The 17,306-nt window shown below is 43.3% G+C and overlaps 1 protein-coding gene across 3 annotated transcripts in view; it reads left to right on the forward strand.

The window, feature by feature from the left end:
* The window catches only part of PLD2 (phospholipase D2), a 716,894-nt gene that overhangs the window by 511,349 nt on the left and 188,239 nt on the right, over positions 1–17,306 (forward strand). For all 3 annotated transcript variants that reach the window (XM_044077075.1, XM_044077076.1, XM_044077077.1), the window contains exon 18: positions 2,389–2,493. In XM_044077075.1, the coding sequence (XP_043933010.1) occupies positions 2,389–2,493 (105 nt within the window). The remainder of the gene's footprint in view (positions 1–2,388; positions 2,494–17,306) is intronic.

The following is a 17,306-nucleotide window of genomic DNA, read 5'->3' on the forward strand; positions in this document are numbered from 1 at the left end:
AGCCCAGGGTACACGAGAGAATAAGATGAGGAAAAACATATAACTATCAAAGAAATAACGGCTGTCATACTTGATATCAGAGCCTTCACCACTACCCTACAACAAGGGGGGGGGGGTTCTTTAGATAAAAATAGACAATATAACTGATGTGGTACATAAACAAGGAAGAACATATTCATACCTGATTTGCAGACTGGTCATGCAAACCTGGGAGATAGGCTTAAAAGTGGGCGTAGCACTGACTACAACCTAAATCCCCCCACAGCAAAATGTGTCAGCAGACAGGCTGAAAAGATCCCAGGCATAACCCCACTAATGGATGCTAAATATGGACGTCTTTCAGGATCTGACCAGCTTATGAAGAGTACCAAAGATAGATCTGTTTGTCACCTATATGAACAAGCAACTAAGAAAGTTTTGTGGCAGGACAGCAATTCCACAAGTGTGGAAAAATAGATGCCTTCTGCCTGAACTAGACAGATGTCTTCATTCACACTTTTCCTCCAGCACCCTTGATTCCCAAGGGTACTGCCTAGTACCACCCTACTGGCCAAATAATCATTCCTTCTCATGAACACAGTGGTAAGAGTAAAGTGCAGAGTGTTGACTCTGTGTGTGGACCTCCTGACTCAAAACAGGGGTTCCCTGCTACACCCAAATGTGTCCAACTTTGATGATCTTACTCAGATTCTGGGTAAGCACAAGTATTCTCAGGCTGTGCTAAATATTATGAAACAAGATAGGAAGCTTAACACAAGAAAATATGTCTAGCTGAAGGGAAAAGATTCTACTCCTGGTCCCAGTCCTGGGGTCTTGACCCAAAGAGCCCTAAAGTGGCTGTGGTCCTGGAACACCTGTCAGATCTTTGCAAATCAGGTTTAATTTACATCTTTATTAATTGTGAATGCTTCTGCTGTTTCAGCCTTTCTGCCTATGTCTTGGACCCCCTTATACTCCAGTTTCTCGTGGGATTCATTCACCTTAGGCCAACAAGGAAGAAAATTGCTCAAGTATGGGATGTCATCTGTGTTAGAAAAAGTAATCCTTTTACACCAGCTGATTCATCTTTCCTTCAACATGTCTATGGTAAGACAGTAGTCCTGGTAGCAAGTACCTCTTCCAGAAGGATTTCTGAACTTCACACTCTGATGTACAAAGAAATTTTCCTGGACTTTCATCAGGACAGAGAATCCTGCATACTAAGCCCCACTTTTATGGCATCTGAAATTACCTTCACTCAGGCTGTTCAACTATGAGGTTTCCAAAGCCACAAAATTCAGTACAATGGACCCCACATTCCCTTGATGTGTGTAGACAGCTAAAATTCTACTTACACAGAACCAAAGAATTCAGAAAGTGTGATCAGTTATTTGCCTCCCTTACAAAAGGGAAAGAAGGCAGATTTATCAACTAGTAAAGTCCATTGAAATGATTGGCTCATTGCATTTTTGTTTTATTTGCACAATGGCAAGCCTATCCCAGGCCAGATTAGTGCCCACTCTACTAGGGCCACTCCTGCCACCACACTCTTCCTTAGTGGGGCTACCATCAGAAATATACTAGAAACAGCTATCTGGTCAACTGTGAACACCTTTTGCAAATACTGCAGCATAGGGCAACCTTGAGGGCCAGAGCAGGGTTTTTTTCTTCAATCCTGCAAGGCATCCCATCAAAGTAACTCCCTCAAGAATATTATGCTTTGGGAATCTTCCCAGATATAAGGACTGCAACAGTGAATATCACAGTGAACATAGTACAGTTATGTTTGGAACTTAAATAAATGTAGATGTTCAAGAAGTTGCACTGTTGCGGTCCAGGTACCTTTCCACCTTCCTTTCTCTTGGCCACCTTTTGTTTCCGTATAGGTTGGGGTGGCCTCCTGGTTCCCATTGTATACATTCTCTCTCACTTTCATACCAGTCATCCATTCTTCCTTTGTCTGTCTACTACATGGAGAAGGGGTATTGGGGTCCACTGAGGTGGACCTGGAATAGTTGAGGTCATACTATCTTGTCCACTAGAGCTGTGTGATGATCTGAAGGTTGTGTCTGCTGTTACTCCATGTATACCATTAATGTACTTATGCCTTTAGTGGAAAGTCATTGGCCAACACCCTGGATGTCAAGCTGTGCATATCAGGCCAGCCATGGTCTACCTGTATGCAGGATATTCCAAATGTGCCGTCCTCGACAGTGAATCTACTTGAACATCAACACTTATAAGTCTCTAATGCAACTGTACTTTCTGTTCAGTGGTTAAACAGATTTTGTTAAAAAGTATTCTATCTAAGCATTATTGAGGTAAGTTAGCAATGCTTTTTGAACTTTCTTATCTAATGTACCGTAACTGTTACAGAAAAGCTGTTCTATTTTTTTTTTTTTTTAATAGATCCTGAGGTCTGTTGATCGCTGGTCATCTGGATCGTGCGAATGTTCAATACACTCTGCTTACATTGAAACAATAAAATCAAGTCAACACTACATTTACATTGAGGTAAGAGACAGTGGCAAATTGATCGTATTGCAGAATATTCTTTTGTCCTTGTTTTCATGACTGAAGATATTGTGGCCAGATTTTCCATAGTCCTGCAAGTTCTGAAGGAACAAGTATTTGTTTCCATCTTTTAGGAATAGTTGCAGTACTGAACATGTGCTGAGCCTACACAAAATGAATGCAAGTTATAGAATCCCTGCATGTCCATTTGCTCTGCTGTGCATCATTTTTAGTCAACCTGTGGCCAACCATCACTCCATTCTGCTGACATACAAATATCTCCACCCCATTTTGGTTTCCATGTTATGGCTTGGGTGACCTTTTTAGAGAGGTCTGGAGGGCAAATCAGTCCAAAGCAAAAAAAAAAACAGTGTTGACAAGATGGGTGTCAGAAAACTTGCATGTCACCCAGATCTGACTCATTTGTCCACTGCCAGTCATACCTGGCAGTTTGTCCAGTAGATACCTCCTAAGATCACTCATATAGCAGAGATCAGCTGATCACTCATACTAGAGGGAGTGTTTTGGTAGCTTAACTGTTCTTTTGTTGGCTGAAACTGAAGGCATAGCCAAAGGCTTAATTTTTTCCAAATTTTCAATTGTACCAGCATGAACATAAACCATTGTTATATTACTTTATGTATTTTAAAGCTACCCTTTTAGCTGGGCCATTATTGAAGACACAGCAGCTCTGCTATTAGTTGTTACTGGTCAACCAGAATAGCAGAATTCTGTATCTTAGTTACTGTGTCATCTAATTCATTCCAACCCTAAGGATACAGAGAACTCCTGGTGAGGTACTCCACCAGAGTATGCCCCTTACCTGGTGTTCATGGTACCCCTCAGAACTTTTGCTAGCAGAATCTCAAGCTAGATAACATCCTGTGATGTAACAGTGTACATGATTCTCATATCTACCCATGTGCCTGTTCCTCCATTCATAAGATGGCTATGCATTTAACCCTTTCTAGTTCAACTCTAGTCATGTTTTCAGTCACTGATTTCCATCACCCTGACCACACCTCACATTCACCTTGGCTACTTAAGAAGTTATGCAGATTTACAACACCTGCCTTTCTATACTAGCATTTCATCCTTGTGATGTTTTCTGCTTACCATTCCTGTCTAAAAGTACATGTTACTGGGTAAGGTAACATACCTTAATGTGCTGTTTCTGATCATTAGAAATTGAATACCACGGCTTCTATTTTCACAGACTCTGTGTCTCTGAGCAAGTCATCTACCCAGAGCACATCGCCTAGGGGATCTTATGTTTCATGGCTGTTACCTTGTTAACAAAAGCTTAACACATAAACTAAGTTAGAACCATCTCTGAGTGATTGTTGAGTTCCTTATCCAGTTTGGTATATTACCCATCCATGTAGACAGTTCTCTGTGCCAGAGGTTCAGAAAATAACTTCCTATACAGCTAAAGTAATGAACGTATGTAAATATTGGTAGTTCTTCAGAGCAGGAGTGCTCTCCTAGCCCTTGTTCTTGTCCACTACAGCCAGCAGCCTTTTAAGGTCACAGCAGTAGCCTTCATGTTTAATCCAGCAGCAACAAAGTGATTATAAGTCACTAACCTCTAGAGATACAATTTCCCGGTAGTTTTCCTTAAAGAGCAGTAAGATAACGGATTATATTAACATCAGAAGCATACCCACCCCCTGAAACCCCTAGCTTTGAATGTCTGCTTGAAGCACAGGTCACCATCTTGCAGGTGATAAAGTTCCCTGAATGACTTTACTGTCCATATTACATTGGCTGGCACTACCAGGCAACCACCCATTGAGGCTGTCATGTGTAACTAACCACATTGCTACTTTAGTTTATATTTCTTCTCCTTGACTTATTATATACATTTTTTTTATTCCTGTTTATTGCAGTCTTGTTCTAATTCATTAGCAGAGTGGCTTTATTTTATACCCACGGAGTTGCTGTCCTTTGTCTTATTTTCCACTCCGCACAGTAGACAGAGTCTGTGTCTTATCCACTTGAATATTGCTTCATATACAAATAATACACAAATCAGCTGTCTGTACTATTTGTTAATATCTTCTTCATGGACTTGTGCAAGCAACTGGAGATTTCCACAACCCTTATCAGTTGCTATTGTACTTGAAACTTTTGTGTCAGATGATAAGCAACCACTCCATTCCCCCAGTTGGCCTCTCACTGAGCCTGTGATTATAGAAAGTGTAGTACCGGAGACACTAAATTAGGAGTTTTGGGAGTAGCACCAAGAAGGCACATCAGGAACACAAAAGTGTGGAAGTGACACTGAGTAGAATGGTTAGGTGCAACAGGCATGCTGATATTATCTGGAAATTGTTGTTGTGCTACATGTTTTCTTTGACTGTTCTTCAGTGCCAGATAAAATGTCATCAGCATTAGTCTGTTAGAGACATGGCCAGCCTTAGGCATAGGCGAACTAGGCAACCGCCTAGGGCGCCATACAGGCCGGCCTCATAAAGGGTGCAGTTGTAATGTACAGTTGTTTTCTGTTTTCTCCATTTCTCCGCCTGACTTCTCCACCCGTTCTGTAGCATTTATGCCCTCCCCCACTTCCATAATCTAAACTGGCTACTATTCTTGAGCTTTATTTAAAACATCCAGTCAGTGATACTTTCGTACCACTGACATCCCTGGTGTGAGCTTCTGTCTGCTGAGGGTGATGGGGAAATATGTAGTACTGTGTCCATCACAGTGTTGCTTGGTCTTGTCCGGCTGTGGATTAACGCTGATAAGAAGCATCGAAGTGGGACCAGAATGAAATTTTAGGGCTTCGGGTGGGGGGTCTTTCCCTTTGTTTACAGGAAGCAGACAGTCTATCTTGGCGCAGTGATTTTTTCTTTTATACTTATTGACACGAAAAGTCAAATTGGAGAAGAGGCATTTGCAAAGCTAGATAGTGGCGCAGGCACCCATAACCATGTTTATAATTGCTGATAGTTTCTTGGGTGGACATTAGGTCTTTAAACCTTTCTGTTTTTGAGTTGGTCTTACTGGTGTTGTGGAGTCGGTACAAGGCTTTTGAGCTGTATGAGCTCCAGAATCTTCGGCTGGTATTAGTTGTGGAGGACACTTCCTTTTACGCCCTTTGTTTCTTCTGTGCTTTTAACTTGAGTAACAGTTATATGTTTCAGACCCTTCTTTTCAGTGCATTCCCGGGTTTTCTAATCCCATCGTCTGTTTTTCACATGCACGTGATTGTAGGTACGGTGGAAGAAGTAAAGTGAGAAATCGGGCAGTCTTAAGAGTGGTGCAAGTAATTTTTGCCCCCCATATATACACCCACAACAAAGATATATGTATGTGTGTCTGTGTATACATGTATGTACATACTTGTATTGTAGTACATGTATTTCACGGGTTGTATTGATCAGATGTTATGCTTTTGAATGAGATCTACTTAGTAGGCCCAAAATGTCTGAAATGTAATGAAGTCCAGATGAGTTGTTATATCCATGATAGTAAATAAAGTACAACAATCTAAATACATTTTCCTTTCCCAGGCTTTAATGTCTTATTCTAATCTAACAGCATTGGTAGCAATTATCAGGGCACTTACAATTATGTAAAAATAAAAATGACAACATAAGTACATAAATGTACCTATAAACAATGAAAAGAAAGGTGAACTGATCATTACTGTCATTTTACTTTTTCCAGAATTGGTTATCACATCACCTCTGTGTTGCAACCTATTATCACACTTGCAAAGGTTTTATAGGATTGGATAGATGAGCTGCCTTTTGTACATTACAAAATGTCTGTGGTAAAATGTATAATTTATGTGAATTACGGATTTTGATGTATCAAGGGAAGCCACGGTGGTGCAGCGGTTAGCGTTGCCACCTCACAGCAAGAGGTTCTCCGGTTCGATCCTCAGCTAGGGTGCCTTCTGTGTGGAGTCTGCATGTCCTCCGTGTAGTTGTGTGGGTTTCCTCCGGGTGCTCTGGTTTCCTCCCACTTCCCAAAGACATGCTGTAGGTGGATTGGACACTGTAAATTGGCCCTAGGCGTGAGTGCATGCATGTGTGTGCCTTCTGTCAAAGGTTGGGCAACGGGCTGGCAACTCGACACCGTAAAACTCCACTGCCTATCATGAGCGGACAGATGATCTGCTCTGGTGATCCCTAACAAGGAAAAGCCAGAAGAAGAAGCAGACAGTTTGAAAATGTATTGTGTTCATCTCATAATGTTGTGGAAACTTCTAAATGTCACAGGTATTATTTTAGGAGTGTGTAACTGCCATGAAAGCAGGTGTGTCTGAACTCTTGTGCACTGAGGCTGTATGCAAACTAGGGGAAGTAATACTGGACTCCACAGAGATGGTAAAATGGGCATTCCAGATGAGCACAACTGGAACTTGACCTTTGCTTCCTGCTAAATGAAAGCTGGCAACATGGTGTAAAGAGATCTGTATTGTTACTCTCAAAGGGTCTATTTTTAACTTCCTGATAGAGCCCAATTTAGATCTTTAAAAAATATGTGACGCAAGGGGTCCTTAGAAGAATCAATATAAAAGGATGCTGCACATAATGCTTTGTAGTGCACTTGGAAGTTAATCCACCAAGTCCACGCTATATGCGCACTCTTTTTGATACCTGGGACTTTGGCTTATGGTCACCCTGTCACACTAGTGTTTGGATTGGAATCCTCAGCATCATTTACTAGCACATCAGGAGGGAATCACTGTACCTTCAGGAGCTCCCCCTCCCCATTGAGTACCATGTCCATTACCACTCAGACTAAGATAAGCTGTTTTAATGGTGGGGTGGGGGTGGGGGTCTGCTGGTGGGGTCCTAGAAAAAAGTAAAAAGCAAGACAAATTGCTTTTTAAAATGTACTTGTATATTGAGGTTTGGGGTAGCAGGTGCAGGTTTGCAGATGATGGAGAGTGGAAGCTGAACAGGTATGTCGCATGTCAACACCATTCACTTCCCCAAGCTTTCACCTGGTTGAGGAGCTATAGGTTCTTGAATTTATTTTTTTTGGACACTGAAGATGCTTCGGATGCGAATCATTTCTGAGATTACAAAAAGCAGCCAGTCTGATTCTGGGACACGTTTTATGATGGGAACAATACTGATGAATATACACCCATCTACTCAAGGCACACGCAAAGGTTTACCTCATTGCTCTCAACAAGTCAAGGACAAATCTCTAAGAATCAGGGACACATCCAGAAATAGTGACACACAAACCCACATCCAGAAATAACCAAGTGCACTTTTAAAATATAAGTGCCATCAACTTTAGACAGTGACAGAATAGTGCATTTAATATAGTCATTAATTCTAAAGTGTATTTCACCAGCTTTTCTCCAAAAGTCACCAGTTTTGGAGGGATTAAGAGGCCAGAATTAAAATCTGAGTCAAAATTAGGAAGGTATGGTTTACCACCACTGTGGCTCATCCTGAAGTAATTTGATCTCAGTGTACCAATACAGGGAGGATGCAGCAGTCCACTGATGCTCCAAAGCCAGTTGTCTAGCCAGTTACGATGTGCACATGTGGTGCACACGCAGACACGCGCATAGCCTTGTGTAAACCGCAAGTGAGTTTTGAAGAGCTGGTGATCAAACCCAGGCATGTTTATATCACCCAAGGGGTCAGAAATAAAGTTGGATTTAATGAGGCTGGGGGATCTGTGATGATGATATCTCGCAACAATCACTGATTTGAGGGACGTCTCTGATTTTGGTTCAGACGTTTGATTTGTCCCTCCTAATCCTTCTTTAAACTGACGATGTGGAGATAAAAGGGTGTGGAATAATTAAAATTACAGACTTATTTTGGTTCATAAAATGCACGTTAATTCACATTCTCTTTTTCCTGCCAACTTTTCATGTTATCAATACTCTCAGATGTACAGATTTTCGCCTCACATGTTTGGTCTGTTTTCCATAAAATTATGGTTCTGGCAAATTAGTGGCAAATCATCAAAGACTGAAGTTAGAAAATAATGACAGACATTTGAGTCTCAGACTTCATACCCTACAGAAGATTAATTCTATCAACTTTCTAAGCCTGCAAGAGCCAGGTTTAAAAATTGCCCCCATTTTTGGGCCATTGTCGCATTTTATTTATGGCTTTGTCCAGCTTTCTTGTCTTAGGGGGTGAGAGGTATAGTATGATTACAGGACTAATATTTTAAACCGTGTCTCTTATTAGCCCCTGATTATTTCTGGATTTATCTCTTGATTCAGGATATAAATGGTTGAGAGCTGCGATGAACATTTTCTGAGATGCTTATTCCAGAGACATTCTAAATATCATAGACCTGAATTGCCATTACTGATGGAAAGGATACTTTATGTGCCAGCCAAGGAGACTTCACATAATTTACAGACAGCCCCTCCGTTTCAGCTAAGACCGGCCCTGGTTAGAGATGTATACCTAGGGGGTAAAAGTTAGGCACTAGGTACCTTTTTCTTACAGTCCATTAGTGAGAGACACATTAGAAAACTTATATTAAGTAACAAAAGCTGGTCTGCATCAGCCTGTGAGCCTAATTAAACTTAATCAGTATGACAACTGTATTCATAGCTAAATCACTTGTAGTATGAATAAACAAGCATGTTTTAGGAGGCATACCCCTCCTTCTGCAGAAAGACCATTGTCATTCCAAGCTGAGGAAGAGAACATTAGGTAGTTTTCATAAGTACAGGTCCTTCTGTTGTTTACTTCTCTGATAAAGGTTCTAAAGTAATTTGTCCATAGAGCACAGTTGTGCTCCCTGATAAAAACAGTATGTCTTTAAACCAAGCCATGGATTAATGTTGAATGGTGTGTGCAACTAATTACATCCTCATGTATCATATGGAACATAGTTACATCTTCCAAGGTACCTGGCGTAATTGGTACACCACTTCTTATTCCATTCTAGACCTCAGCAACCACACATTACCACACCATAAGCTGGTCGTCAGTCCTCTTGAACCATAGGAAACAGATAGTCAACTAGTTCAGGACAGTATCCAAATATAAGGCAGTCCTTGCTGATCCACAAGGATCTTTGTTAAGCCTAGTCTCTATATCTTTTTGGCCTCTGTGGAGCAGACCTGTCAGCTGCCACTGTTCTCTGTACTTGGTCTTAGAAGTTAGGAGTCACGCTTGATCCCCTAGACCTAATCCATTAACTTCCCATTGCCTTAAAGGAGATTGAGGCATCCCAGTACAATGTCATACTCAGCTGTACAAATGTTTATGTATATTCTGTATCTGTTTCTCCTCCTTAACACACAGTTGACAATGAATGAAGGTCATTAAAGAAGAGAATATTTGTCAGTGCATGCCCATGGTATTTTGTAAGTACGGGATGCATGCCGTAGTGTCACCACCAGGGTTGCCATCCCTGCTTATGACCCCTGCCTTTCTTTCATGTGTAATCCTCTCAAGCAACTGCAAGAAAAAACACTCTAAACTATTCATAATGCAAAGTTTTCTGCCATCTACACAAAATACTGATATTAGTCTGTTTGTGTAATCCTCCAAAGCAACTTTAATAGAATTATCCCCCAACTGTTAGCTGAGAATGTTAAGACAAAATCGACACTCCTTGGGATCAACTTGGCCTAGAATGCAAGTATGTAATTTTCATCCTGCAATAAATTCTTTTTGCCAAGTCTGACTGATTAGGACTGGTTAGTCTCCCCCCCCCCCCCCCCCCAACAGGACTGATAAATCCTCTGGGTGGGAAAGCACCCATAATGTGTTCCTACCTAATGACAGAATAGCAGTCAAGAATGGAACAACAAGTTTTAAGAACACATACAGTTATCCTTACTTCAAACACAGAAAGGCTTCACCTGCAGATAAACCTACACCTTCTCTCCACTGGCAGAATCCCAGGCAGGACTTGTACTTCTGCACCATTCTGCTTGGCATCATAGGTTGGATGTCCCTGCTAAAAAAACTAAAAGTTATAGTGCAATTTCTTCTTAAGCTCACCCCAATCTAGTAAAAAAAATGTTGGCTCATTGTGAGCTGCAAAAAGGGACATCATGGGTGCGATGGGACCATTGACATCAAAGCTCAACAGTTGGCCAAGAACAAATGTGAAATGAATTTGTGGCAGCAAAAATACGTCTTCCATGAAGTACAAAGTACCAGACCCCAACATATTTTGGGCTAGGATCAACATTTTTAATGTCTTAGCAATAAAGCCATCACAAAACGCCAATTAGAAACCAGACTTGATCGAACACCTCAATTCTTCTACAAATACATAATCATAAGTAGTAAGTGCCATTTAGTTCTTCCAATAAGCCCTTGTTTAATAGGGGAATTCTTGCTCAAACATAGACATCCAAGTTAGTTTCTGCAGACAAAATTCATATTTTCTTTATCATTGGTTCTGAGCCTTTGTCCTGCCCTGTTAGTAAGCAGAAATATGCTTCTGCCTGCGATACGTTTAACTCCCACCTCCTGTGCAACAATTCCAGTACATCAGAAGAGGTTAAGGATATGGAATCTGAAATGGGCCTTGTTAAATGCCTATGTTTTTGAGTCGGCAGCCATGAGTTATGGGCAAAGGGTGAATTGTTCATATCAAGACAGTAATTCTAGGAACTACTGTTGGATGTTGGTGGTGAAGGAGGCTGTCAGGTTAAAGAATTTGGCCCTCTGTTCAGTGTTTTATTCTGTTGTTGAGGTTGGGGGGGGGTTGTCTCCAGATTTGGACAGTACATGTTCTTCGTGTTTCACTGTTGTAGTCATCACCTGTGGGTTATCCCTGCTATGGTAGCCCTCAGCTGGCCCAAATACCAGAGTCAGTGTTTTTTTGCGTCGACTGCAGTCACCTGTAGTCTGATGTCAGGTCATCTGTGCTATAAAGCAAGGCAGCCGACATCATTACATGAGTCTTTGTTGCAGTGGAGGTCATAGCAGAAGTATTTAGCACGAGTGCCGGTCGGTCACTACCAGAGTTTGAATTTTAGCTGAAAACATCTAAAGCTAAGTACCCCATTGGGGACCCTTTTTTCTTGCACTAATGATGTCCAAAAAAGTTAACAATTGTCTCGCCTGTGGAAAGCAGATCCCACACTGAGACTTCCATTCTTACTGCATCACTTGTTAAGACCCAGGCCACGACATCCCCCGTTGTCAGTTCTGTGCCCTCTTTAATCCAAGCACCATTCGCCGTAGAGCTCTTATTGTAGACAGTTATTTTCATGTTCCATCTTCGCATTCTGATAAGGCATCTGTCAGCCAACAATCCATGGATATTCTGAAAAAAATGCAGAGATAAAGATAGAGACAGCCCACACAAGGCTAAGCCTTTTGACGACTCTACCACTAAGCAGGTCGTAAATTCTCCAGAATTCAGGGAGGCGCTTTAACAGCCCCTGATGCCCGATTTGATATCTGTGCAGGCCTCTACCGAGACTCTTTCAGAGTCTGGTATGCTGCTGAAATCTTCTTCATCTTCCAAGCCTTTGGCTGTCTCTACCTCGGCTGGGTCCGGAGACACGACGCAGGCACTGGCTTCTGAGGGGGCCTTTTGCACTACCGAATCTAGACAAAAACGACGCCTGCTCATCGGACTACCGTCTCTCTCAGACTGATGGATTCTCTCAAGCCTAGAAGCCAGGCCACTCCTAGAAAATCTGCTTCTAGCCACCATCTTGCTCCTGCTCCACCACTCCAAGCACAAATGCTGAAAACGGCGGAGGATCTCGTCTCCCTTATCCGAGGTAGTCAGGCCACAACTTCTAAAAGGAAAAGGCGCCCTTCTCCAGAAATTATGACAGAAAAGCATTCTGAGAAATCTGACTATTCAGATTTTGAAGTGGAACAGCAACCTCTGACTGCTTATGAGGATTCAGATGCAGAGGAATCCATCGCTTCTGCCTCCCCTCCAGAGGACCTTTTCTTTGGGGAAACCCTTCACACCCTCAGGGAACATTTCCAATGGGAACCTCAGGACTTACCCCAGTCTAAGAAAAGACTTTTAGAGAGTTTCTGGACCTGCCCCAGCACAGACCCCTGGCCATCCTCCCTATTTTAGAAGTGGTGGATGATGATTTCCATGAATTCAGCTTAGCCCCTGACACCCTCCCACCTGCTCCGAGTAAACCTGACAGGTACTACAGAGTAATGGATTTTCACAAATACCTGTAGAGAAATCCTGCTGCATACCCAGAGGTCATTACACAGGGACCTAAAGGAGCTAAGATTAGTTCTGCCAAAAATCCTATTACTTCTGATAAGGATTCCAGAGTTCTGGACAGATGGGGTAAAAAAGTATACACCTCTTCAACCTTAGCTATCAGAGCACTCAACTGCCAATTCCATCTGTTAAAATATCAACAGCACACTTTGGAACTATTAAAACAAAAGATTTCTACCTTTTCTGACTGCCAATTCAAAAGAGTTAGCAGATTTACTGCACTCTACTTGTCAAGTGGCCAAACACGCATTACACTTTGGATATGATGCCCTAGAAGCCTCTAGCAGGGCAGCAGTGACAGGATCTGTTATTAGAAGATGTGCATGGCTGAAGGAACAACCACTCCCTGATGATGTCAAGTCTAAACTTATTGATGCACCCCTGGATAAGGACCACTTGTTTGGAGTAAAAGCAGAAGAGTGGCTTAAAAAGATGGAAGACAAAGCAAAATCTATGCAAACAGTAAAAGATTTCTTTCGGGTTCAACCTCCCAGGTTCAGCAGGAACTTTCTTTCTAAGCACTGGTCCTTACCTGCACCTAGCAGACAGGGCCAAGGTAAGCCCCGCAGGGACAGACCATCCAGGCCCTTCTCCCAGGGTCAGCAGAGAAGCAAACAGTGGACCACTTCTGCCCCAAAGGCAGAGATTTCTAAGCCAACCTTCTATGGCAAAACCCCCCAATGACTCCCCCTCCCCCTTCTGCCCTCCCTTCACTCACCAAAAGCTAGGAGGAAGGCTCTCCCTCTTCACAGAAAATTGGCTTTCTGTAACAAAGGACCAGTGGGTCTTAAAAGTAATTTTTCAGGGATACAAATTCTCCTTCAGCGAACTCCCAATTCCAAGAGGGTACCCAGACTTACAGTACCTCCAAATCAGTGGACAGAGGCATTGAAACAGGTCCAAACTCTCATATCACAGGGGGCAGTAGAACCTGTCCCTTCAGAACAAACAGGCAAAGGCTTTTATTCCAGACTATTCCTTGTTCCCTGAAAAGAGGGCACTTGGCACCCTATCCTGGATCTATCCATTCTGAACACCTCCCTGGTGGTCCCCAGATTCAAAATGCTAAATTTGCAGCAGCTGCTGCTTATGCTGACAAAAATGCCTGGCTAGTGACCCTAGACCTAAAAGATGCCTACCTCCACATCCCCATAAGGGAATCCTGCAGGAAATTCCTGCGCTTCAGAGCAGGATCACAACACTTTCAGTTCTCTGTGCTGCCCTTTGGCTTATCTATTGCACCCAGAGTATTCACTAAATGCTTAGTCCCAACCATAGCATTTTTCATACAGAAAAATGTACAGATTTACCCTTACCTGGATGACTGCCTCATTCAGGCAGAGTGCAAAGAAAAGCTGCTCCAGGACCTTGTCTTTGTCAAATCCCTCCTAACTTACCTAGGGTTCACCATCAACGAGAAGAAATCCAAGCAAACTCCCACCAGGAAGATCATTTTATTGGGAGCTCTGCTAGACACAGCATCCCAAATGGCCTTCCTATCCCCAGAAAAGCAGAGCTTCCTGCCTCTCTATTTTACCCAGCTGGCTTCCAGAAGTCACCTTACTGTGAGGAAGTTTCTGCAAGCCCTGTAGTACATGGCATCTTGCATCCTTCTAATTCCTCTGGCCAAGCTTCACATGAGAAAACTTCAGTGGTATCTAAAGAACCTTTGGTGTCAGCACTCAGTCTCTAGAGACCTCTCTCCCTCTGATCCCATGTATAAGAGCTGAGTTTCTCTGGTGGGCAGAGGCCTGTGCCAAGAACAAGGGTTTTCCCTACATCATTCACCCTACTGGCCAGACCATCACCACCGATACCTTAGAGATTGCTTGGGGCGCTCACCTAGCAGGCGGTGCACCCAAGGTCTTTGGGATGCTCAGCACCATCCCTTACACATCAATCAGAAAGAAGTGATGGCAGTACAAAAGGCTCTGACATCCCTCAAACCCCATCTCAGGCCAGGGGGTTCTCCTTATAAAAACAGACAACACCACAGTAATGTGGTATATCAACAAACTGGGAGGGGGGGGCTAATCTTACACTATGTGCAGGCTAGCCATGAACCTCTGGCTGACAGCCACCTCCATGGGTCTACACCTAATTGCCCAATACCTACCAGGGGTCAACAACACCCTGGCAGATCACCTAAGTGGAAACTTACTGGATCCCCACGAATGGCAGCTCCACAGGGAAATTTTTTTTCCTGCAAATTACTCAGGAGTTGGGGACTCTGGAGGTGGATTTCTTTTGCTTCGCACCTGAACCACCAGCTGCAAAAGTTATGTACCAGTGAGTATCACCTCCTAGTGTGGAAGGTGGATGCCTTGACCTTCCCCTGGAACTCCCTCTTTGTGTACATGTTCGCTCCTCTACCTCTTATTCCCAAGGTACTGATCAAAATAAGGGAGGAGAGACCAAATGCCATCCTCATTGCTCCAGATTGGCCCAGACAGCATTGGTATCCCTTACTGAGCAGCCCAACTGTACAGCCCCCCAAGCAGCTTCCCCTGATCTCAGACCTCTTGACCCAGGTGGGGGGGGGGATACTGCACCCAGACTTGCAGACTCTCAATCTTTCAGCATGGCTTATACTTTAAAATCTAACAAGGAGCCCCTGTTAAACAAACAGGTCCTAGGCATTATCACAGAGGCCAGAAGGCCCAGCAGCAGGAAATTTTATGCAGGTAAGTGGAAAAGATTCTGCTCCTGGAGCCAGTCCAGACGGGCCAGTACCTCACATCCTTCCATCCCGCTCATCTTGGATTACCTAGCTAAGTTACTCAAAAGTGGCCTCTCCTCTTCTATTAAAATGTATGCCTCAGCCATTTCAGCCTGTTACGATTTCAGACTTGCCCCTCTTCTCTCATCCTTTGATTAAACAATTCCTCAGAGGGGCTTCTAATATCTGACCTCCCAGAAGGCCTCCCACGCCAGCCTGGGACCTGAATTATGTTTTAGAAAAACAAACCTCACCTCCTTTCAAACCTGCTGCTTCAACAGAATTGAAATACCTCTCCTGGAAGACTGCCTTCCTACTAGCTGTCACTTCAGCCAGGGGGGTTTCAGAGCTTCAGGCACTCATGGCTGTTGAGCCCATCATCATTTTCCATGCAGACAGGGTCTCCCTGAGGACTAACCCCTCCTTTATGCCCAAGGTGGTATCTGATGTGACCCTCAACCAGGCCATACACCTACCCACCTTCTTTCCCAATCCTCAAAACAAGGGTGAAAGAATTCTGCACTCGCTAGACACACACAGACAATTCAGATACTATTTGGACCGTACTAAACCCTTCAGAAAAACAGGCCAGCTGCTTGTTAGCTTTGCCCCAGGGGCAGAGGGGAAGCCCATTCCAAGCAAACCATTTCCAAATGGATATCACACTGTATCCATTTCTGCTACAGACAACATGGAAAACTCCCTCCTAAATCTATTCTTACTGATTCTACTAGAGGAGCCTCCACTTCCTCAGAGGAGTCCCCACCAGGGACATCTTGGAAGCTGCCACCTGGACCTCTGTCCATACCTTTACAAAACTTTACCACCTACCTCTTTTTTTCTAAGTCTAGGGCTGGGTTTGCCTCTGCAGTTCTGCAGAGCCTGCTGACCCATGCCTAGGGCTCTAACCTATCCTTTCACCCCTCTCCTCAGCTTTGGGAATCCTCCCACAGGTGATGACCGCAACAGTGAAACATGAACATAGTACAGCTGTGTACACTTACCATAAATGTAGATGCTCGAGTGTATTCACTGTTGCATTCCTGGTTTCCCACCCTCCATCCTCCTGATATCCGCCTTCCCTAGGGGGACATAAGCTTCTCACTGTGGCTTTTAGCCACCAGGACCACTTTACCTTATTTCTTTGTGCTTCTGATGGGTTAGGGCAAGAAAAACTGATATAATGATGTCGGCTGTCTTGCTTTATAGCACTGATGACCTGGCGTCTGACTACAGGTGACTGCAGCCGATGCAAAAAAAAAATTGACTCTGGTATTCGGGTCAGCCACGGGCTGCCACAGCAGGGATAACCCACAGGTGATAACTGCAACAGTGAATACACTCTAACATCTACATTTATGGGAAGTGTACACAACTGCACTTTTGTCAGATGGCCAGGAAGGCAGCAGTTGTGGCAGTTATCAAGCCAAAAGTCTGTGTGTGGATGGAGGAAGATTTGGGTAGTTGTTGAAATTTGAATAGTAGTTGTCCAAATTTGAATAGTAGTTGTCAGATGGCCATGTAGGCAGCAGCTGTGACAGTCACAAAGGTAAGAATCTGTGCATGGATGGAGGAGTAATTTGGTGAGAACACTGAGAATGACTTTCTCCTGGCCTCACAGTTGCTCTATTAAACCATCTGCTGACTAGGAGAAGGGATGGAATGCTGTCCATGTTCTTCATAGTAGAGGTGGAATTGGGCCCTAACTGCAGATACTGGCAGTATGAACACTTTGAAGAACTTCTGCATCCAGTGAGTATACCCTTATTTGAAGAGAGTCTCAGAAGAAAATGTTAGGATTCGGACCATTTCTGTAGGATAACACTGTAACAGTGCAAAGTTAAGCATTGTCCTCACTGGTAAGAATGTCATAGATAATAACACACCTTATAAATGTTACAGGGAAAGGCAG

The sequence above is a fragment of the Protopterus annectens genome, chromosome 7.part0, assembly GCF_019279795.1.
Source record: "Protopterus annectens isolate FY-2018-M chromosome 7.part0, PAN1.0, whole genome shotgun sequence".
In the NCBI taxonomy this organism is placed as follows: domain Eukaryota; kingdom Metazoa; phylum Chordata; order Ceratodontiformes; family Protopteridae; genus Protopterus; species Protopterus annectens.